Raw genomic sequence first — 24,770 nt, forward strand, 5'->3', positions numbered from 1 at the left:
CAGGTAAGGGACCTGTTCCCAGGCAGGGAACAGGTAAATCAGCAGAGATGTTGGTATATATGTAGGGCCAAAGGAGACAACCCTTCACAGATCACTGCCTTCTCGTGGCAAAGGGACCTGCATAAGTCAATGAAGCTATGAGCCATGCCATGCAGGGCCACTCAAGACAGATGGGTCATAGCAGAGAGTTCTGAGAAAACATGACCCACTGGAGGAAGGAATGGCAAACCACCCCAGAATACTTGCTGTGAGAACCTCATGAACTGTATAAAAGGCCAAAAAGATACGACACCTAAAGATGAGTCCCCTAGGTCTGAAGGTATTCCCAGTGGTCACACACGGTTGTGAGAGTTGGACCGTAAAGAAGGCAGAACACCAAAGAATTGATGCCTCAAACTGTGGTGCTGGAGAAGACTCCTGAAAGCCCTTTGGACAGCAAGGAGATCAAACCAGTCAATCTTAAGATTGACTGATATCCCTTAAGGGATATCAACCCTGAATATTCGCTGGAAGGACTAATGCTAAAGCTGAAACTCCACTATTTTGGTCATTTGATGCCAACAGACAACTCATTGGAAAAGTCCCTGATGCTGAGAAAGATTGAGGGCAGAAGAAGAAGAGGACATCAGAGGATGAGATGTTTGGATGGCATCACCAATGCAATGAACATGAACTTGGGCAAACTCCAGGAGATGGTGAGGGACAGGGAGGACTGGTGCGCTGCAGGTCATGGGATCATAAAGAGTTGGATATGACTGGGCGACTGAACAACAAAGGAGACAAACTGGATATTTCAGGAGTCAAATGGAGATATCTAGTCTCTACATCCCCTTAAGATATGTGCCAAATTTTAAAGTTGCTTGGTGTAGGAGACTGAACATCAGAAGCTGAAAACCTTTTAGTGCTTAGTCACTCAGTCATGTCTGACTCTTTGCGACTCCATGGACTGTAGTCTGCCAGGCTCCTCTGTCCATGGGGATTCTCCAGGCAACAATACTGGAGTGGGTTGCCATGCCCTCCTCAAAACCTTTTAAGTCAGAACTTAATCTGTAGAAAACCTCAGAGAAAACAAACTCTTGTTTCTCATTAAAGCTCTAGAAGGTCTTCCCTAGGAAAGAATAAATCAGAGATAGGCTGAGTCTAAGTAAAACTGTAATCTATTTTCACTGTACCCTCCCTACTTTCAACACTCAGTCCCAGACTGAAATGAGATGATCAGCCACCTCCTCTATCAGAACAACAAATGAAAGGATGAATTCTCTATGAAGCAAGATAACGTCATTAGAGCACAATATGGCCATGATCCTTTATATACAATATCCAGCAACGATTTCTGGTCATGTGCAAACCAAAACCATAAGACAAGTGGACAAATCATAATTATAGTTAAAGACTTCGATACTCTCCCAAGGTGTATCCTTCTCAATTCAATAACTGTTGCTGTTCAGTGGCTAAGTCTTGTTCACCTCTTTGAGACCCCTTGGTGTCACTTTGCTATTATATGAAAGGAAAGTGAAAGTCACTCAGTCATTTCTGACTCTTTGTGACCCCATGGACTGTAGCCCGCCAGGCTCCTCTGTCCATGGAGTTTTCCAGGCAAGAATACTGAAGTGGCTTGCCATTCCCCTCTTGGGATCTTCCCAGCCCAGGGATCAAACCCAGGTCTCTTGCATTGCAGGCAGATTTTTTACCATTTTAGCCACCAGGGAAGCTTGCTACTATCTAATTTCATTAAGTAGATTCAATAATTAAGTAAACAGAAAAGCAAAAATAGAGCAGACTTCAGCAATACTATGAAACTATTTGACTCCATCCATCCCAACATCAGAATATACCTTCTTCTCAGGAGCACACTGAACATTTACTGAGACTAATCATATTCTGGGCCCTAAAACAAGTCTCAATAAATTTAAAGGGCTGAAATCATACAACATGTTCTCGGGTTACTATAGAATTAAGTTGGAAATCAACAACAGAAAGGTCTACAGAAAAACTAATTTTTAGAAATCAAATAACATGCTTCTAGATAACCCATGGCCAAAGAAATCGAAACACAATTTAGAAAACACTTTGAATTTAATCAAAATGAAAATACAGTGTAATAATCTTTGTGGGAAAACCTCCACAACTATAAGATAATACATTTCTGTTGTTTAAGTCACCTAGTCTTGTGGTATTTTGTTATGGCAAACCTAGCAAACTAATAACAAGCCCTAAATTGTAAATAACCCAAATATCCATGCCATGCCATGCTGCTCAGTCATTTCTGACTCCTTATGACCCCATGGACTGTAGCCTGCCCAGCTCCGCTGTCCATAGAATTTTCCAGGCAAGAATACTGGAGTGGGTTGCCAATTCCTGCTCCAGGGGATCTTCCTGACCCAGGGATCAAACCCATATGCCTTGCATCTTCTACACTGGCAGGCAGATTCTTTACCACTGTACACACTTGGGAAGCTCCAACCTGAATGTTCATCAACAGATAAATGACTAAACAAATTTGGCAAATTTCGTCTTAATAAAGTGATTAGGGTTAGCATCACCCCATGATAAATCACGTCAGTATCATGTGCACCTGACATGATGCCTTGAGAAGAACACCCCATCTCTGTGGACGTCCTCTCTAAGTCCCATAGTACCCAGTCCCATAGTCCCTCACGAGAAAACATCAGGTGAACCCCAAACAACGGATATTCTACAAAATACCTGATAAGAACTCTTCAAGGTCATGAAGAGCAAGTAAAGACTCAGTAACTGTCACAAACTAGAGACATAATGATTAATTGCACTGTGACATTTTTGATTGGACCCTGAACAGAAAAAGTACATTAGTGCAAAAACTGCTGAAATCTAAATCAAGTCTGTAGTTTAGTTAATACTATTACTTTAATGTTCATTTCTTAGCTTTGACAAATGTACCACGGTCATGCTAATATTAAACTTTGTAAACTGGGTGAAGGGTATTTTCTTTGCAACTTTTCTGTAAATCTAAAATTATTTCAAAACAAAAAGTTTAGATGTATGTAACTACATTTAACAGATAAGATTTAACTGTTTATTATTACTGAAAATCAAATATTCAGGAATAAATCTAATGGAAGATATGTGAAACTTTCACTGAAAACTACACAGTATTATAGATAGCAATTTTTAAAGACTCAGACAAATAGGATATATCATGTTCATGGATTGGAAGATTCAATATTGTTAAAATATTAATATCCTCAAATTAATCTGCTGATTCAATGCAATCCTAATCAGAACCCCAGCAGAGCTTGTGTGTGTGTGTGTGTGTGTGTGTGTGTAAATCAACAACAGATTCTAAAATCCAGATAGACCACAAAAGGGCCAAGAATACCCAAGGTGATCCTGAAGAACAAAAAATGGTACCAGGCAACTTATACTATCAGACATCAAGACTATTACAAAGGTACAGCAATTAACACACTATACAAAGAAAGACAAATTGATTAGTGGAATGTAACTGAAAGACTAGAAACCAATCCATACATGTATGGTCACCTGATTTACAACAAAGATAATACTACAGTGGGGAAAAGATAATATTTCAGTAAATAGTGTTTAGGCAATTGGGTAACAACATGGAAAAAACATATCTTGATCACTACTTCATTCTACACACAAAAATCAATTCCAAGCAGATTTCAGATCTACATGTGAAAGATGAAACAATAAAATTCTTAGAAGAGGACATCTTCTTCACCTTGAAGTAGGCAAAACTTTTAAAAACCCTACATGAAAGCACTAACCAAACATTTAAAAATTGATATATTGGACTATATTAAAATTAAGAGCTCAAAATAAAATACCATTATGAGAGTGAAAAAACAATGCACAGAATGGGGTAAAAAGGTCAAAATACATACATTCTACAAAAGACTCATATTCAGAATATGTAAAGAACTATATGTGAAAAACAACTATATATATAAAAAAAACAATATAAGTAAAGGATATATAAAGAAATACAAAGACAATCTAACAGAAAAACAGCAAAAGATGAATAGGTATATTACTCCAAAAACGGCAGAAATGGCCACTAAATACTATCTGAAAAACTGCTCAATGTTGTTAGTTAAGCAACAGTGAAAAAGTGAAAAATGCCAGATGTTGGAGCATCCAAAACTCTTCTATACTAATGGTGAGACTGTGAATTAATGCAATTATTTTGGGGAAACTATTTGGCAATACCTACTAAGACTAAACATACTCTATAAACCAACAATTCCATTCATAAAGGTATATACCCAATAGAATTTCAGACAGATGTACACCAAAAGATATGTACCAGAATATTCACTGGAATGTGATTTGTAATAGTAAGATACTGGAAACTATCCAAATGCCCCAAACAGTAAACACATAAAATTTAATACATTCACACAATGAACAGTACTTACCAATGAGAAAGAATGGACCACAATCCATGTAGAAATATAGATGAAGCTCACAAGTACAATATTCAGAAAAAGACCCTTCATCCCCAAATACATACTGTATAATTACAACTTTTTAAATTTAAGAACAAGCAAAACTAGTCTATGCTGCTAGAAGTTGGGATAATCACTTTCTTTGCAAGAAGGGATATGCAGGGGTTGGGCCCAAGCTAGTGTTCAGTTTGTGAAATCAACACACTATGCACTTCTACTGATGGAGGAAACAATCCCAGAATTTCAATATTTTGAGAACAACACTTGTTCAGAGTATGTATTAATTGAAAGTTAGGAGAGTGGTTCAGCTCATTAGAATGACTCAGGGACCCAAGCTGACAGAGAGTTACTACCTAGAATGTTTCTGGTTGTCATCCCACAGAGAAAAAAAGTGCCAGGAGGGTGTTGCATCAACACTCCAATGACTCAGCCTACAATCATATGTAACACTTCTGCCCACAATTAATTCATTGACTAGGAGTCACACGGTCCCACTCAACCACAAGAGGACAGGACATGCAGTGCTACCATGTCCAGAAGAGGAGAGAACCTGAAAAATGTGGTAAACATACTGGCCATGTTGTCAGCCAATATTCTCCTGGAACATAATTTCTTGTAGCTATATGGTACTAGCTACAGGCAGTCTCATTACATACACGACCAGTTCCCTTTGTTGAATATTAGTTTGGTTCTATTTTTTTCTGCTAATATTGAATACATCAATTTTGCTCTTTTTGTCCACTGTCTTGCTTAAGAGTCTTCAGATGGGCTCAAATTTCTGCCCTTTTGAGCACCTTGTGAGGATAAGGTGTTTTGGTGGTACAGCTTAGCTGTGTCCGACTTTTTGCAACCCCATGGATTTGGTGGTACAACACCTGCTAACTGGATGCAGAAGATTTGTTTCACGATTCCTTTGTTTTGAAATTTATTTTGTTAAGTTTTGTTGCTGTTCATTATTTTGGGTTTCCCTATTGGTGTTACTGATTTAGATGGTTTTAGCCAAGAGGTAGTCATACATTTCTTACATATACTTCCTAGAAAACTTCTAATGCCTTAAACTTTGAATATGTTATACTGTCAAATGAAAACCAAATATTAATTACTATAATATTACATCAAATTTAAATGAATAGGTTCAAACAAAGCTAAGTTTATCTATTTTACTTAATATACCATAGTACATATTACTGCAATTTTGCAATTCTATTTTATATACCTTGGTATTTTGTTAAAATCAACAAATACAAAATTATTTGTTTGAAACTTTCAGGTATTTGACAGTAATGAATCCTAATAAGTTAGACAATTTAAGCTCTAAAAAAAACTTTGGAATACCTAATCCAACTTTCTTTTATAAATGCAGAAAACAAGGGCCAGAGAATTCAGTGACTGTTGAAGGTCATAAAGCAAATCAATTGCCAAAAGAGATATTCAATAAATTTCAAAGGTATAATCATGTCTCTGATCCTCAAATTTCTGAAAGGATTATAGATCAAAGAACTGACCAGTAGTTTTCCAGAATTAATAGTGTCAGACAATATGAAAGAGCATTCGTGCAGCAACATTTTTTTCTGTTTGGAAGACCTAGAATGTATTGGCATCATTAATGCTTTTTCTAGGAGAATATCTGTCAAGAAGAATCTGACTGAGAGAATAAAACTTCAGAGAGATGTACAGAGTAATTTCTGAGAACAGTTGTAAGGGGGAAATTTTTTGTGCTAAAGTGACATCAACTGCAAGCAACTTGTGGAAATTGTTTTCTTTTTAAAAAAATAAATGTGAGAAAAAGATTGAGATGCCATTCATCAATTTAGTGTACTTATTCTCTTTCTTCTGAATATGAAATGTCATCCATCCCATGAATAGATGAACTGTTCTTTGTTTTATGTTGCACCTACACTACTTTAAGTCTTTCATAGTGTGTGCCTTGGAATTTGTTACTTCTTTCAGTTGATCTGGGGAGAGCTGTTATTGGACCAATAAGACAATGCTTGAGAAGAAATTATAGATCTGTGTTTCAGGCAAAATAATAAGAGTCATAGCATATGCAACCATAGAAGTCATTCAGCATAACACAGGTTTTAGTGATAAATGTAAGTGCTCAAACTTTTAAAAAGGCATTTCAGGGAGGAATCCTAAATAAAAGAATAGTGACAGAAATTATTTTTGAAAAAGAAAGGAAATTGGTTAGCAGAATTATTAGATATATTCTTATGCTTTTGTCATTTTTCAAAAATAATTGCTATTAGTCAGCCCAAGAACTTTAATGCTCTGATGACACAGAAATTCCATAAAATGATGCAAAAACTTCAAAGAGTTAGTGGATAAGTATTTGTTAAATGTCAATAGCACAATGTTTATTTTTATTTTTTTAATGTCAATAGTACAATGTTTAATTTATAGCAACTAGATAAAAGGGAAGCTTGACAACTCTCTTTTAATACATACAAAAAGCCAGGCTAGCATTTACCTTGATCTGTGATGTACCACAGTGGAAAAAATAAGAATGAAATGATTGAATCTCAAGTTTAAATTGCCTCATCTACCTGTTTTGTGTGAATTTTGAGTAAGGTTGTTGTTGTTCAGTCACTAAGTCGTGTCCAACTCTTTGTGGCCAATGAATGCCAGGCTTCCCTGTCCTTCACCAGCTCCTGGAGTTTGCTCAAACTCATGTCCGTTGAGTTTGTGATGCCATCCAACCATCTCCTCCTGTCACCCCCTTCTCCTCTTGCCCTTAATCTTTCCCAGCATCAGAGTCTTTTCCAATGAGTTGGCTCTTCACATCAGTGGCCAAAGTATTGGAGTTTCAGCTTCAACATCAGTCCTTCCAATAAATATTCAGGGTTGATTTCCTTTAGGATTGACTGGTTTGATCTTGCTGTCCAAGGACTCTCCAGAGTCTTCTCCAGCATCACATTTTGAAAGTATCAATTCTTTGATGTTTAGCTTTCTTTATGGTTCAGCTCTCACATCAGTGTTTTGTTCCCCCTGTTTCTAAATAAGATTAAAAAAACTACAGAGAACTATACTCAATATCTTGTAAAAACCTATAATGGAAAATAATTTAAAAAATAATACAAGTGTATATGTATAACTGAATCACCCTGCTGTACACCTGAATCATTGCAAGTCAACTATACTCAATAAAATATATATATTTAAAAAATACTTAACTTGTAGAATTATTTTAAGTATTAAATGAAATAAGGCAGGTAAAGTGCTTAGCTCAGGACTTAGCTTAGAGTCCTCACTCAATAAATATTGAGGACCATTAATCTTCTATCATTATTATAATAATGTAGTTCCCTTCACTATCCCACAAATTCATGTAAGTTACTCTGATTTTTTTTTTTTCTTGATAGGTACTTAAGATCTCTGTATTGTCTTTTGCGGTAATAATTACTGTATTCCTACAAGGAACATAAGTAAGAGTCATCCACAGTGAAAGTACTCTTTTTTTGGCCCCACCGTGCAGCATTTGGGATCTTAGTTTCCTGACCAGGAACAGAACCCATGTCCCCTGCAGTGGAAGCACAGAGTCTTAACCATTGGACTGCCAGGGAAGTCCCCTGCAGTGGAAGCACAGAGTCTTAACCACTAGACTGCCAGGGAAGTCTTGAAACTACTCTTTTTGATAACCTAGTTTTATATCATGTACATCAATCACATTATGGGGCTTCCCTGGTGGCTCAGCGGTAAAGAATCCACCTGCAATGCAGGAGACACAGGAGGTGTGGGTTTGGTCCCTGGGTTGGGAAGCTCCCTGGAGAAGGAAACATCAATCCACTCCAGTATTCTTGCCTGGAAAATCCCATGGATAGAGGAGCCTGGCGGACTACAGTACATGGGGTGGCAAAGAGTGGGACACGACAGACATGTGTACATGCATCAATCATATCATATCATATATCATATCATATCACACTCCTATAGACCAGCATTGAAAGACCATTGTTTAAGGAGTGAGCAGATATAAATTTTATGCCCAGCTCTATCTATCTGTTCTGCTTCCATCCTTGAAGTTGATCTAAATAAACCTCTAATGACTCTGGCATCTGCATCTTCAGACCCATGAAAATGACCTGGTCTGGGAGTTATTCGCATCACCTCTATTCACAGTTCATTGACCAAAACAAGTCACCCATTTGCTTGGGTAGCTGGTATATAGCAGGCTCTGAATAACCAATATTTCAAAAAATTAAATGAAAACAAAGTAGAATGGTTAAATGAAAACAAGTTAGAGTGGTTACTCAGAAATGAGGTGTTTTTGTTAGATGGGAAAGTTATCAGATATAAACTTTGAAATGTATATTTTGCTAAAGTTCAGCAAGGATATTTAAGTAGTTTTTTGTAATTTTACCAAGCTTTATATTTATTTAAACTTTTCTCTGAGAATTTCCTTTGGTTTCATTTAGCCTAATTCAGTTGTATTTTATACCTTTCTAAGCTTTAAAAATTGTAACAAATTTTCCATGGAAACAACCTTCATGTGCTAGTTATAAATAACTTCTTTCTGGTGATTATTTTTTCTTACAATTACCTAACAAAGACAATAGTGAACTGTTTCTTTCTTTTTTTTTTTTCCTGAAGAGCAGATGGACATAATACTATGTATTTAGGTAACTATAGTTCAGTGTAGGATGTGATCCCAAGGGCTTAAGGGGGGGGAAAAAAGGCTCATTCACTCCTTAAAAGAAGTAAAAAACAATGCTAAAGATATTTAAGGTTTATCCCTACATCCTCTTGAAACTGCTTATATTTCAGTCAATTATATTGTCATTTGGGAAAATACTTCAAAAACTTAAATTTCCATTTGACATGAGTGGCTTCATCACTCATGCCCACATTCTGAGAGCCAGAGCGGAGCAGCATTACCCGGTGTAGCAGGTAGTGTCCTAATGCCCCACTCATATGCCCTTGAACCTCATCATTTTGGTATACAGCTGCTCAAGACTTCCATTTACCAGCACCTGCATTTCTGTATCTGAGGGCGTTCTCTGGCTCCTGGAGCCTGCTTTGCCTATGGACAGTGCAAGCAGAAGTCTGGGAAATTAATCCTTCCCCTGAACTCTGAACAGCTCTCAACCAATGACTAAAGGACTTATGTATAAATACTCCAGCTCTCTCATCTCATCTTTCAGGTGGTTCATCTGAGGCACTGTCTTAGACTTCCCCAGAGAAGTCTACTGGGGAAGTCTACTGCCCACAGTAGGAATTTAAGAATGCATCCTTAATTGGTTCCTTATTCTTGTTTCACTTCCCCACTCCATATTGATGTTTCTTGGAATTATCTCTGAAATAGACTGTGTGCGAACTTAGTTGCTTCAGTCGTGTCTCTTTGCAACCCAATGGACTGTAGCCCGCCAGGCTCCTCTGTCCATGGGATTCTTCAGGCAAGAATATGGGAGTGGGTTGTCATGCCCTCCTCCAGGGGATCTTCCCCGACCCAGGGATCGAATCTGCATCTTTTTTGTGTTGGCAGCCAGATTCTTTATCACTAGCACCATCTGGGAAGCCCCCTGAAATAGACTACTTGAATTTAAATTCTAGTCCCAGGCTTTAAGACCCTGGCTCATGGGATCTGCACAGATCTATCTGTATGGCCAGTTTACTCAGGGTAGCTGCACCCATTCACACTCTCACTTAAGGGCTCCTATTTCTCAACAATACTGACAACTTTAAGATTCATCCCATAGGTTCATAGTTTTATTTATATTTATGAATATTTAAGAATATTTAATGAATAATTAATAAAAGTTTATGAAATATTTCTATTTCATAGTTTTATTACTAGGGGAACCTAATATTCTTCATACACCTGTGGGCCACATGGTGTTCATACCTTTGGATTTCCCATTTAAGCTCTTTTCCATTTTCCATTGGGTTACCTATATTTTCTTGATTTGAAATATTTCCCTGTATATTTTAGACATCAATTCGTTGGTTTTAGATGTTGCAAACATCTTCTCCCAGTCCGTCAAGTATCTGTTAAATCCTTGACATAAGTCTGTATACATGATGTCCTTTGTAGATTGTTAATTCTGATGTAATATATATATATATATTATATATATATAATGTTTTTGGCAGGTCTGATTTACAAAGTTATCCCCACACCAAAGCCACACAGACGTTACTCTCCAAGATCTCCCTCTTCCATGCTAGTACCGCAGTAACGCTAGCACCAGCCTAGCAGAGTGAATCTCTCCTTGTCACACCTCAGATAGTCTGGAAGCAGAAGGTAAAGTGGACTTTGGGACGCAAAAGTTTTATTAAAGATTAGCATCTGTGAAAGGGAAGGGAAGGAAACAGAATTGGGCAGAGGAAGTAATTGCAGGTTGATAAAGCAAGTTGATAATCACGGGTTGATGCAGGTTTATAAAGCCACAGGCAATCCAGTGAAGCACTTTGGAAGAAACACTATGAATCAACAGAGTCTCCTGCATCAGGCTGAAATGGCCAGTCTGTTATAGTCCACTTGCCCTCAGTCACCATATCCTGGCAGCCCTCGAAGGATGTGACCTTGGGCATGACAGTTCCCAGCAGGTGAGGCTGACCTTGAAGCAGCTCAGAGCTGGAGGCTGTATAGTGGCTGTCCTCCCAGCAGCTGGGCAGTGAGTTCTTCATCAAAGGAGGATCTATGTTCCACATCTCCACATCTAACAGACTTTTTAAAAAACTGACATCATAATTATACATAGATATTCTTCATTCTTCTTTATAAACTTGGGAAGACTTCTTTGTGCTCCTTCTGGAATTTTGATTGGAATGGTAAAGAATGTATGCCATTCAATGTGGGGAGAGTAGTATACCAAGCAGATGACATTTGGTTGGTAGCCAAATAGATGAAGCTCTGGATAAGGAGTGGCAGAGGCAGCAGGCCAGCGAGGCAGCCAGTGTAGTCAGGGGATTGTTAAATACAGAGGGGATCAAGCAAATAATTATATATATGTTGAAGTCATTATATATATTTAAAAAATGGGAACCTAGTTTCACTGTCAAAGGGGGGATTTACAACTCTAGAGCAGGAAAACACTTACAAGTACTCAGAGGCGCTGGATTGGAATCGACTGCATCAGTGTAGACTCACAGTTTTAAAATATATTTAGTGATAGATGAAGAAAGAGATATTTCTTAGCTCTTACAGCCTGAAAGAACCTAGATGCCAGGATACCCCCGTAGCAGGAAACACACTGAGAATCCAGATCTTGATTTCTGATTCCAGAGTGGAAGCAGGGAAAATACAAAATGAACCTAGAACAGCTAGTTGAATCAGAAAGTAAGGAAGTTTTTATAGAATGATGGGGATATGCCAACAGGACAAAACGTCAGCCTGAGGGGATTCCTGCTGGCCAAATATGGGGCCTTTGAGCACGAAAACAAATAACTAGAGCAAAACATTACAACCCACTGAATGAGGTAGGAATCCGTGAATCCATTTTGAAATAAATAAGTAAATGAATGAACGACTGAATGAATGAATGAATGAATAGAAAGGAAAACTCTTCTTTACATTAGAAGGTTAACTACTAAATACAGAGGAAAAGATGGAGTAAGAAAATCATCATTTGATCATCATTGTGATAAGTGATTCAGGCAGGAATTAATGAATGTAAGACTGGCAGGTGAAGTGAGGAACAGAATATTAGCATAATCTCAGAATATCTCTTCACAAAATATTTACCATGTATAAAGGAAATAATGTGATTTTATGGTAGAGGAGACCACATGACCAGACGAGTAAAGTTCTTATCACAGTTAATATCATGACATCATGAGTCCCCAGAAAGGTGCAAAGAAAAGCGCAGCCTCCTTTCTATGTTTCTCTTGTCAAACGTATGGCCTGAGTCTAGTCTGAGGAACCACAAGGGATCTAGTTGAGGGTCATCCTATGGAATGAAAAGCCTGTTCTTTTTAAACCGTCAAGGTCATGAAAAATAAGGCAAGACTGAGAAATTTTTCCAGATTCAAGACTAAAATACATGACAATTAAATTCAACATAATTTCCTACATGGGATTTTGGATCAGAAAAGGAAAAAAGATATTGTTGGGACAGAGAGTGACATTTTAATGGAGTTTGTGTTTTATCAATGTTGCTTTCCTGACTTGGAAGGTTATGCAATGGTTAGGAAGGAGAGCACCTTTGCTTTGTGGATATACACACTGGATGTTTAGGGCTGACAGTGTATCAAGCCTATAGATATCTATAAGATTGTTCTAAAAAGACTCAACCAAAACAACAAGACCATATATATAGATAGAGAGAGAGAAAGCAGATATGGAAAGATATCAACAATTAAGGAATCTAAGTAAAGAGTTCTTACAACTTCTATTTAACCTGAGATTATTTCAAAATCAGTTCAGTTCAGTTCAGTCACTCAGTCATGTCCAACTCTTTGTGACCTCATGGATGGCAGCACACCAGGCCTCCCTGTCCATCACCAACTCCTGGAGTTTACTCAAACTCATATCCATTGAGTTGGTGATGCCATCCAACCATGTCATCCTCTGTTGTCCCCTTCTCCACCTGCCTTCAATCTTTCCCAGTAGCAGGGTCTTTTCCAGTGAGTCAGTTCTTTGCATCAGGTGGCCAAAGTATTGGAGTTTCAGTTTCAACATCAGTCCTTCCAATGAACACCCAGGACTGATCTCCTTTAGGATGGACTTGTTGGATCTCGGTGCAGTCCAAGGGACTCTCAAGAGTCTTCTCCAACACCACAGTTCAAAAGCATCAATTCTTCAGCACTCAGCTTTCTTTATAGTCCAACTCTCACATCCATACATGATTACTGAAAAAAACCATATCCTTGACTAAACGGACCTTTGTTGACAAAGTAATGTCTCTGCTTTCTAATATGCTGTCTAGTTTGGTCATAACTTCCAAGGAGTAAGCGTCTTTTTATTTCATGGCTGCAGTCACCATCTGCAGTGATTTTGGAGCCCAAGAAAATAAAGTCTGCCACTGTTTCCACTGTTTCTCCATCTATTTGCCATGAAGTGATGGGACCAGATGCCATGATCTTAGTTTTCTGAATGCTGAGCTTTAAGCAAACTCTTTCACTCTCCTCTTTCACTTTCATCAAGACGCTCTTTAGTCCTTCACTTTCTGCCATAAGGGTGGTGTCATCTGCATATCTTAGGTTATTGATATTTCTCCCAGCAAATACATATTCTTATTTATTTATGGTCATGCTGTACAACTTGTGGGATCCTAGTTCCCTGACCAGGGATCAAACCCAGATTCAAGCAGTGAAACACCAAGCTCTAACAACTGGACCACCAGGGAATTCCCATACATATTCATATTTAAAATAAACATAAAAACATATGTCTGTACAAAAGTTTATGCACAAATGTTCATAGCAGCATTATCTATAATACCTCCAAAGTGAAAACAATCAAAATATCCATCAACTGGAACGGATAGAAAAAAATAGTATAGCCATAGGATGAAATACTGTTTGGCAATAAAAAGGAAATAGATATTGATAACTGTTACATCATGAATGAACCTTGAAAATACTGTGTTCAGTGAAAGCAACCAGTCACAGAATACCACAAATTGTATGAGTCCATTTATGTGAAATATCTACAGTAAGAAAATTCAGAGACAGAAAGTACATTAGTTGTTGCCAAGGGGTGGGGGGATTGAGGAGCAAATGTTACTCATCTGGGCTTCCAACTTCATACCTCAAATTACAGAATCTGTTTCTCATATTAGAGTTGATCTCTGAAGTCTCTAGGATCCTCTTAAATTTGTATGTCAGGCTCTTAAAGAGATTGTGTTGCGAAAGTAATACCCTTGACTTGATGATTTTTAAACAACTTATATGGGGTAGTTGGAAAATATATTAATTATTAACTCATTTTAGAGTTGCATGTTCATTTATTTCAAACTTTAAAACATACTTCCAGAAACCATAGAAACTTGGTTAAAAGCTACAGAAGACAAATCCACCACCTAGCGGTGACGACAGGAAGTTTCAGGTTGGCGATACAAGGTGTCTTGCCATTACACTCGTTCAAGACGGCTGTCCACAGCTCTTTTATCTTGCATCTGTCTTGTCCTCTCATCACTCAGAATAGTTTCATGTACACAGAATACGTCCTGACGTAATAGTTTGTTCATGTTCTGTTGACGTACTTTTAAGTCAATGAAGTATTCTGGACTTTCGAGAATCGTAGGAAAATCAATGGTTTTAAACTTGAGGGTGCTGAAGGTACCTTTCTATTCATACATTTCACACCCCTCCTACTCAAGAGACCCATCCAGTCCAACTCTTTGGACACACCACTCCAAAAGTGCCTGGTTCAGATAATCAGGACCATACATAACCTTTGAAATGTAAAAATCAATACACCAATGGGATCCTTGATGTCAAGTATTTAACGACTTTGTGTTACCTCCTACAGTAATTAAAATCAAGTCTTCAAACTTAAATCTAAATATCTAAAAGTAGGAATGCACCATCCTTAATCTTAAACTCCAAAGGTAGGGAAGAGGTCCGAATCCTAGGGTACTGGGCCTATTGGTAAAGGGGGATCTTTACTATTTTTCCTTTTGGTTCTGCATTCTGCTCCCCCCTCCTCCTGCCCCTGTATTTTTCTTTCCCTTTTCATCTTTTTTCTCTTTCTCCTAAGTAACAGTCCAGTAATTAAGATCTGCATCGTTTAAGTGGAAGAGGTTGTGCGCTGAACACGGTGCTTTAATTATTCCAGGTTTTCAGCTGCAAATTCCCTTTGCCATCGAAAATATTTCTCTTCGAGTCCTTTGCTGAAATATTAAGCCATTTCCCAACACTCTGCTCTAAATATCGTTAAGTCTTCTTTCGGAATAGTCTCACTTTGGCACGATTTTTAAAAATCCCTTCCATACAACACAGGAGAGGTTCTGAACACACCAACTTTAGAATTTTGCCCGTGATCAGCCTTGCTGATAGTTTTCAAAATTTAAGACGCTTGATTCCAATTTTTTACTGGGTTTACGAATGCCGGCTGCTTTTCAATAACCTAATAAAATGCATGCTTCTCACCTTTGGAAACTTTAGGGCTCAGTGCCTCCACGGGCATCCGGGCATTTATTCTTAATTCAGCTTCTTAAACAGGCTCCTCGGAGGAGCAGTTTCGACCTAGAAGTTCAGAGAAGCAGTTGCACAGAACTTGCAACAGTTGGTGTCGGGCGACAGGCAGGTTGAAAATGATAAACAGGGTTGACTTAAGAAACAAAAAGCACCGGGAAGGGAAAAGCAGGGACAGCCGTGGCCTTGGGGGACGGCGCGGCGGCGACGCGAGGCTCGTGGGGCCGAGCTCCGGACGTGGGAAGCTGGAGACGGCAGAGAAGCAAGCACCGTAAAGGACGGTCGCGCGGCGCTGTGTGCGGGAAGGGCGCGCGCCCAAGCCGCCCCCAGGTCCACGTCGGGGCCACCGCGAGGTGAGGCCGGCCCTGCCCCCGCGCCGCCCCCGGCGGGAGGCGCGACGCCCGGGCCGCGGGTGCGTGCGCGGCCCCGGGCGACGCGGCTGGGCGTGCGCGGGGCCGCGGCGGAGGCAGGGCCGGGCGGGCGGCAGAAGATGGCGAGGGTGTGTAGGCGGCAGCAATGCTCCGTTGAGAGACGCGGCTTTCGGCAAGAACTGGACTCGTGGCGCCACAAGCTCATTCACTGTGTAGGTGAGACCCTCTCCCGGCAGCCTTCGGCCCTTGGGCCGCCCCGCTGCCGGCCGCCCCGGAGGAGGGAGGGAGGGAGCCGGGACAGAGCAATTGCTGCTCCGGCCCGCCCGCCCTCTTTGGCTTGGGCGTCCCCCTCCCCCACCCCCCGGAGTGCGGGCGCGCGCGACCTCCGGGCGGGCTCTCCCGGCTCGGGCCCGAGCGCGCGCTCCGGCCCCTCCCCTTCGCGCGCCCTTCGCGGGGCGGGCTCTCCGGCGGGAGCGCGTGCCCCTCCTGTCCTCTCCCTCCCTCCCTGCCCGGCGGCCCGGCGCCGCCGCCGGCTTATTGTGGAGACTCGCCCCGCGCCGCTGCCACTGGAGCGGGAGCGGCGGAGCCGCTGGTCCCGCAAAGCCGAGCGCGGGAGCCGGGGGCGTGCTGGGCTGCGGCTCGGCCTCCTGCTCCGCTCTGGCCGGCGCCTTCCGCGTCCCACGCAGCCCCTCCCCCACGCGCGGCAGCGGCGCGCGCCCCTGTCCCCGCGTGCACGGGCGGCGGGCGGGCGGGCGCCCGGCGCTCGGGCGTGTGCGAGGCGTGAGGTGGAGATGGGGGCGGAGGGAACCGGAGCTGTCACAGGCCCCGGGTCCGCCTGACCGAGCCAAGTGGGGTGTCATGGCCGCGGGGGGCAGCGGCTGCACTTCCTCTGCGGGCGGCGGCGGCGGCAGCGGCCGGGGAGTTAATCCTCGACGCTCGGGTCGGTGTGTGTGTGTATTTCTGTTCGGTGTGTGCGCGGCGGGTGGAAGGGGGGTGGGACCGGGTGCGACCGGGAAGCCGGAGCAGTGGTCTTGTCCGCTCCTGGGAGATTTTCCACAGCCGCCGCCTGGCCGAGCGCCTTGTCCGCCGCCCGCCTCCCGGACCTCGGGCCGCCCCGGGTGGCTTATTTCCCCGCGGTCAGAGGGAGCGTGGACGGGGTCGCTCCGGGAGGGGCCGGGCGGCGGAGCAGCGCCTCTCACACTGTGTGTTTTGTCTGTTTTTCTCTCCCAAGGTCCCGTTTCCCTCTGTGCGGCGGCCGGCGGGACCATAAGGGCTTAACTCATATATTTAACCCCCCTCCAAAAAGTAAGTGGCCCGTGTGGTGTCTCCGCTCCGCCCGCCGCCCCCTAGCCCCAGTGCGTCCGGTGTCTGACTCTCCTGTCCCCCAGCATTGTTATTTCCCCATCTTTGCTTCGGTGCTGCTGATGTGTGGGGAAATGCTGTCTCGTCGTTCTCCGTCCCCCACGCCCAGTCCTCGGGGAGACCCAGAATTCGAACCCCCCACCCCTCCCCACCCCACCGTGGGGAATAATCTTGGTCTTCCCAACAGAATCTAGGAGATTCTATCCGTTCGCTTGGGCCCCTCATCCCCTCCTTCCCGACAGGGTTTCGTTGGAAGGAATTATGCAAATCCTGCTTTCTGGTGTCCATTCAGCGGCAATTTCATGCGGTGAGAAGTTCTCTTTGTTGTGCGAGGGGGAGAACAGACACTGATTTAATAGACATATCTGTTGGGGGGAAGGGTGGAGGGGGTTGTGGAGAAGCTCAGTTTGGAAGAATTACAGCACTTGGTTAGCTCAATGTCTTTGTGTTTGAGCTTTCTGGCTTGACAGGAGGGTATGCCCTTTACAACGTCCCGCAAGGGGTATTTTCTGTAACAGATTGAAAAACAAAACTGAAACTTTAAACAAGTGAAAAATGAGCTAACTTTTAGTTGGAGAATATAAACCTTTCCATTTCTACGGCGTTTCATTATGAAAATGTGTGTGAATTTTGTTTAGTATTTAGACTGTAATCAAAATTAATATAGGCAACAATGCTCTAAGGTATCTGGTATCACTTTGGTTGTCCACAGGTTAAAAGTGACGTTTTAAAACATATACTTGTGTGAGTAGTAAAGGTATAAATCCATTTTTTGGCGTAATTTGTGTTGTGGCTATATTTTAAATTTTCGCTACTACTAATCCAAGCTCTGTTCTTCAGGAATCAGCCTTTTGGTTATCAGTTATCATTTACTCTGCTCTGTCTCTGCTGGTTTTATTCTTTGAAGTCTATCTTACATTTCCTAAAATGTAACATCAGCTTTAGCACTTTAAAAATTATGTATTATTTGTAACTGTCATATGAGAGACCTTGTAAGGCATGTAGAGGTTTTGAGAAACATGAAATTAATGAGTTTTCAGAATTGTGAGTTAATACAGAATTCTGTTATTATTTTGAAGAATTTTTAGTTTTTTTATTTTTAACTTTTTTAATGATTTTTTTTCAGAAGGACTTTTTAGTTTTTAAAAGATTATGAAATTGATAATTATAACCCTATAGATTTCTTAAATTACCGTTGCTTTGGTTTAGGTGGTTGTTTATCTTATTGTTTGCTTAGAGTTCTTCCTTTTTGCTTCAGCCCCCTCCCCTTTTTTAAATCAGTCATTGCTTAGTGTTAGTGGTGAGTTACTGCTGCTTGACAAAGTGTTTTTATTTTTTATTTTTCTCCCTAATAAAATCCTGTAAATACCTGAGTTGAATGTCAAATTTTAGATTCATTTTTTGAGGGAGGATTTTAATCTGGTTATCAGTTTTCCTTAAAAGCATTTTTTTAACTCTAAATCTCCACTTTCAAGGTAGTAAAGTTCAGGAGATTATATAAAGTCCAGAGTGCAGATCAGTATTTTAATCTGAGGAGTAATACATAGTTGATAGTATCCCAATTAAAATCAGTTGGGTCTCATATTTTCTCTTTTATTGTATGTAATTTTGTACTTCAAGAAGACAGTTCTATGTAAATTGTAGTGTTAACTTTCTATGAGTAAGAGAGGTGGCAGTGATCCTTATTTATATACAATCCCAAAGGCAACTCTGTCACTAGCAAATGTAATAATTCCTCTTTTATTTTAATGGGATTGGTTCTGAACAGTTAATCCTCTATTTGATTCTCTTGACTGGTTATCTTAATACTTTAGGGCCATTGCTTTCTAAATGATATTTAATTTATAGCAGTCTTTGGATTACAAGTGAATTCTCACTCATTTCCAAAGTTTAATACTCCCCCCCCCCACTTTTTTTTTGGAAAGAGGTGAGGGTCATGACTGTGGAGGTGGAAGTGGGAGGTGTTGGTGTTTCTGTTATTAAGTTTTAGTTGAATTGGAGTTAGCAGGTTCAGACAGTGATGATGATCAAGATGGATATTTGGTAGCCAGTTGATTATTGAGTCCTCAGGGACTAGAATGAGCTTCCATTCTGGGAAGATCGAGGTTCTCTCTGCTGCGTGATGTGATGTAACTTATTGTTTGGCTGCTCCTCATCCTTGTTATATTCTCAAAAAACTCTTCCCAATCTAGGCAAAGTTGTGATTATTTCAGCTTAGCTCTGGCTTGCTGGAAAAAGGATAGCTGGATGAGTCTCTGACTTAACAGAGTTATTTTAAATTTCTCTGATTCCCTCAAATATGCTTATACCTGGAGCAGTTATAGGAAGCATCTGAATAATGCCATTTTTTTAGCCTTATGGAGTTACACAGAATGGCATGGAATCTCTTCTAGAGTGAAAATTAGGTATTTAATGTCTGTGGGAACTTGTCTCTTCTGAGTACTTGCCTAATTGCTTAGCTGCTTGTACTAGTACTGTTTTTAGGAGCAGAAGGCAGTTAGTTGAGTACGAACTTTATTTAAATATTTATTAAGCATATGTGGTGTATATCAGGCACTGTAAGGAAACAAAAATATTGGGGAGGTTGCCTTAACCTTGAAGAACTATTTAGTCATTAGACAAAATATAGTGTATTCAGTGCAAGGCAAAATGTGCCATAGGATAGATGCAAGCAAGTTCTGGGGGGCATTTAGAAGTGAAAAAAATTGCCTGGGATGATGAAGGAAGGCTTCATGAAGAAGGTGGTGGATTTTTGCTTCATTTTGGTGAAAATGGAAAAGGCGTTCCTTTCATGTGAAACAAGCAGAAATATAAAAGGACTCGAATGAGTTATCTGTTTAAACTTCAGTCCGTGTTTCATGTAGGGGATGTATAGGTTATAGGTTTGCAGAGATAAATTGTTGGATTTTCTACTGCAGGTTAAAAAGTGGTCTCTTTGTTAGACTAGTTGGGGTGTGCAACACACCTCTCTCCTTAGCTCAGGGGAGGATTGTTTCCTTTATTTAAGGATTCCATTGTAAAACTCTACAATAATATTAGTTGTTTTTTAACTCAGCTTGGCAGAGACAATATTGTCATTCACAGCAGTGTGTCTTCCAAGTAAGCTCACTCATTTGGAAGCTGTACTTTGCACAAAACTCATTTTTGGCTTTCCCTAAAATCAGTGGCATATTCATTCTTAAAGTACACTTAGTATTGGCAAATTTTCATCCTTTATAGGTTGTATTTGGTATTTGGAAACAGTAAAAGAATATTTTCTGTAGGAAATAAAGGTATATATAAAATAATGAGGTTTTTTTCCCCTCTGCTTTGCAGACTGGCTCAGAAAGCTCAGCAGAGAGGCTTTGGTGTGCTTCTGAACTTCTCTCTTGATTCTTATTTCCTTTGTGTCCACCCTTCTGCTGAATGGAATCTGGGTATTGGGTAGATGTGAATAAACAAAGCTGTTACTTTTTGTGGTTTCAAGTTAAAGACTTATTAGTCATTACCCTCCAAATTATCTTTACTTCATTTGCAAATACTTTAAAAAATCTTTTTTATGTTTCTTACACTTGCACATTGCTTTTGGGATAATCCCAGAGTGAACCATTTGCTAACTTTATTGACTGTCTCTTGTTTGCAGAAAGTATTCCAAGTCCAGTGGTCCATACCCTGAATTTAATTTTTTTCTTTTTAAAATTGAGATATAGCTTATGTACTATAAAAATTCACTCTTAATGTATACAGTTCAGTGGTTTTTAGTTTTTGGAGAAGGTTGTGCACATATCACTATCTAATTGTCTTAATACTTTCATATCCAAAAAAAGAAACTGAAACTCTATACTGGTTAGAAGTCATTTCGCATTTCTACTATGACCCAGTCCTTCTAAACAATTCATATAAATGTAATATTATAATATGTGGCCTTTTTGTGTCTGGCTTCTTGTTTTCAAAATGCATCTGTGTCGTAGCATACATCAGCACTTCTTTGCTTTTTACGGTTAAATATTATTGCATTGTATGGACATAACTATATTTTGTATATCCATCAGTTGTGAGACAGTTGTTTCTACTTTTTGCCTCTTAAGAATAAGCTGCTGTGAATGTTAGCAACATTATTTGTGTGGACATTCGTTTTCACTTCTTTTCAGTAAGTACTTCAGCGTGAACTTGCTGGGTCATATACATAACTGTTGTAACTTTGAGGAAGTGCCAGACTGTTTTCTTAAGCAACTGAAGTACTTTACATTCCCATCAGCAGTATAGGATGATTTCAGTTTCTCCATAATCTTGCCAACATTTGTTACTGTCTGTCTTTTTGGTTATAATCATCCTAGTGGGTAGGTATGCAGTGGTATCTATTTGTGGTTTTGATTTGCGTTTCTTTAATGACAGTTGATGTTGAATGTCTTTTCATGTGCTTGTTAGCCATTTGTATATTTTCTTTGGAGAAATGTCTGTTCAGATCCTTGTTTAGCTGCTCAGTTGTGTCTGGCTGTTTGCTATCACAGGGACTATAGCCTGCCAGGCTTCTCTGTCCATGGAGTTTTCCAGGCAAGAATACTGAAATGACTTGCCATTCCCCTCTCTTCAGGATCTTGCCAGCCCAGGGTTCAAACCCAGGTCTCTTGCATTGCAGGAGATTCTTTACCGTTTTAGCCACCAGGGAAGCTTGCTACTATCTAATTTCATACAATTAAGTAGATTCAATAATTAAGTAAACAGAAAATAAGCAAAAATTTAGCAGACTTCAGCAACACTATGAAACTGTTTGACTCCATCCATCCCAACTTCAGAATATACCTTCTTCTCAGGAGCACACGGAACATTTACTGAGACTAATCATACTCTGGGCCATAAAACAAGTCTCAGGAAATTTAAAGGGCTGAAATCATACAACATGTTCTCTGACTGCTATAGAATTAAGTTGGAAATCAACAACAGAAAGGTCTACAGAAAAACTAATTTTTGAAAACAAAATAACATACTTCTAAATAACCCATGGTCAAAGAAATCGAAAGAGAATTTAGAAAACACTTTGAATTTAATCAAAATGAAAATACAGTGTAATAATCTTTGTGGGAAAACCGCCACAACTATAAGATAATAAATTTCTGTTGTTTAAGCCACCTAGTTTTGTGGTATTTTGTTATGGCAAACCTAGCAAACTAATAACAAGCCCCAAATTGGAAATAGCCTGAATGTCCATGCTGCGCCATGCTGCTCTCCAGGCAAGAATACTGGAGTGGGTTGTCAATTTCTGCTCCAGGGGATCTTCCCAGCCCAGGCATCAAACATGAGTCTCCTGCATTGGCAGACAGATTCTTTTTACCACTGAGCCACCAGGTTGAGTTATTTGTCTTTATATTGTTGAGTTGTAAGGGTATATTCTGGATATGGGACCAACATCAGTATTGCAAACTTTTTTTTCTCATCGTACCCTCAATTTGATAATAGTTAGAAGATAATCTGTTGCATACCTTGTGAAGGAAATAATGGTTATAGTAGCAGTGATCTGAACGAACCAGAGTTTCTCAGGAAAATCTTCCTTAAACATCCTCTTCTAGGAACTATTAAAATTGTTCTTTGATGTTTTGTATAACGTAGATATACTTTGCTATCCAGATCATCTATGTTTTTGCCTTTTTTAGTGAGGGTTCACATTTCAAGTTCAGATAATGTGGTAAACCATGTTATTTGAATCTCTCGTGTGCCTGAGTTTTGGATAGTACATGACCAAGCTTTGGGTGGAGAAGGATGTCTTTTCTCTATGTAGACATTTTGTCTGACTCTATTCTATGTCTAGTGTTCATAGTGTTACTGTCTTATATCTGCCTCTCACAGTTTGTTTTTTTTTTTTTTTTAGAAAACTTCTACTTTATATTATTGTCTTAATTTAGAAACCTAAAGTGCTAAAGATGGGCATTAAAAACTTGATCAGTTGGGAAACACTGAGTAATAACTTTCAAGTAATAAGGGGGATTTCCCTAGCGTAAATGCTTCCCTCTTATCCACAGAAATAATTTTATGATATTTTAATTTTTGAAATAGTTACCTAACTTCTCAGGTAAAAGTAAAACACAGAACTGAACTTTTTCATAGGCAGATTTTTTAACTTAATTTGCTTCAATTGCTGTATGAAATTATATAGTAGTTTTCTACCTCTGTTATAGATGTTTTCTACACATCATGACTGACTTTTTGGGTTAGAAGATGTGAACATCAGTATTACTTCCCATGAGAATTATTACTGGAAAGACTGCTGTATGATGAGCATTGTCAGTCTGAATATTAGATAGTCTGGACTATTGTTTGGTTTTATGATTAGTTTATTTTATCATTATTAAGAAATGATTATGATATATTTTTATTAGTTGACTTTTTAGAGATTTCCAGAGGGTACAGTCATGTTTTCCCTCTCCTAAACTCCCAATATAAAGGGGAAGAACACGTGTAACTCTATGGCTGATTCATATTAATGTATGACAAAACCCACTGAAATGTTGTGAAGTAATTAGCCTCCAACTAATAAAAAAATAAATAAATAAACAAACAAGGGGAAGAACAACTAATTTTAAAAGGGTCCACAGGTTGTGTTTTGCTTGGTAAAAGAAAATCCCACATCTGAAAATGTGAATTTACTGTAAAAAATGCTATTTTGTGTTACAACGTAATTCATCTAGGCTTAGAAGAGGACAGACAACAAAGGATATCCAGGTGATCCCCAGTCTTAAGGTCGGTGAGCCTTCCACATGGACCAGCTTAGTTTACAGGACAATTTGAAGTTTGTAACAAATACCTTATATTAACAGGGTGTGGGTACCTGGCTTTTTCTTCTGTTCATATCCTTCCCACAGACCTCAGATGGGGACAGAGCGGTGAACAGGGTAAAGACGATTGAGGTCAAGATTCAGGGGTTTTAGATTTTAGTCAAATGCTTCTTCAGTTCTAACTTTTTGACTGTGGCTTAGACTCAGTACTTGGCAGTAAGTGTTTCAGAATGTGTGATGGAAGGGGAAGTTGCTGAGTAGCAGATAATTGCTGAGACGAGGAAGGAGCAATTGGACAGGTTTTTAAATGTACACTATTTTGGTAATTAATGCATCACCTGTCTTAGAGTAATACTATATCAATAGATATGACAAAGGTAAATGAGAGAAATTCCCATCAAACTAAAATGGGAAGCTCCTTGCCTTCACTAAGAATAAAAAGCAAGAGGAACGTAAATGTTTGTGAACATGTGCCCATGTTGAAATGTGGCTTTTTAATTGCATGATTAATGATAACAAATACTTACTAATCTCGTCATATGTGTTAAGTGAATTTTCATTCAGCTAGTAAGGAAGCTGACAGAATTTATCTTGTATAAATGGGCATTGATTTAACTTATTTGATCACAATAAAATGATACTTTGATTAGGGTGGGCTAAGAAGTCCATAAATCTTTGGGAATAGTTATTGGAAAAAACCCTTAAGCTGCTGATTTTTCCATGAGTGTTTAATGTAATTAATATATCTTTAAAAATGG

At 39.7% G+C, this 24,770-nt stretch overlaps 1 protein-coding gene across 17 annotated transcripts in view; it reads left to right on the plus strand.

Moving 5' to 3' along the window:
- Positions 1–15,988: 15,988 nt before the first annotated feature.
- The window catches only part of LCOR (ligand dependent nuclear receptor corepressor), a 129,746-nt gene continuing 120,964 nt past the window's right edge, over positions 15,989–24,770 (plus strand). For 3 of the 17 annotated variants that reach the window (XM_043926424.1, XM_043926431.1, XM_043926432.1), the window contains exons 1-2: positions 15,989–16,117; positions 17,133–17,206. Coding sequence is in view for 8 of the 17 variants with exons in the window: in XM_043926434.1 (XP_043782369.1) it covers positions 16,760–16,845; positions 17,133–17,206 (160 nt within the window). In the remaining 9 variants the exon portion in view is untranslated. Of the gene's footprint in view, positions 16,118–16,265; positions 16,846–17,132; positions 17,207–17,505; positions 17,571–24,770 lie in introns of those variants that run through there. The other 14 variants (XM_043926426.1, XM_043926433.1, XM_043926419.1 and 11 more) reach the window with 13 other exon arrangements.

Source organism: Cervus elaphus, chromosome 15 (genome assembly GCF_910594005.1).
Source record: "Cervus elaphus chromosome 15, mCerEla1.1, whole genome shotgun sequence".
NCBI classification, from domain to species: domain Eukaryota; kingdom Metazoa; phylum Chordata; class Mammalia; order Artiodactyla; family Cervidae; genus Cervus; species Cervus elaphus.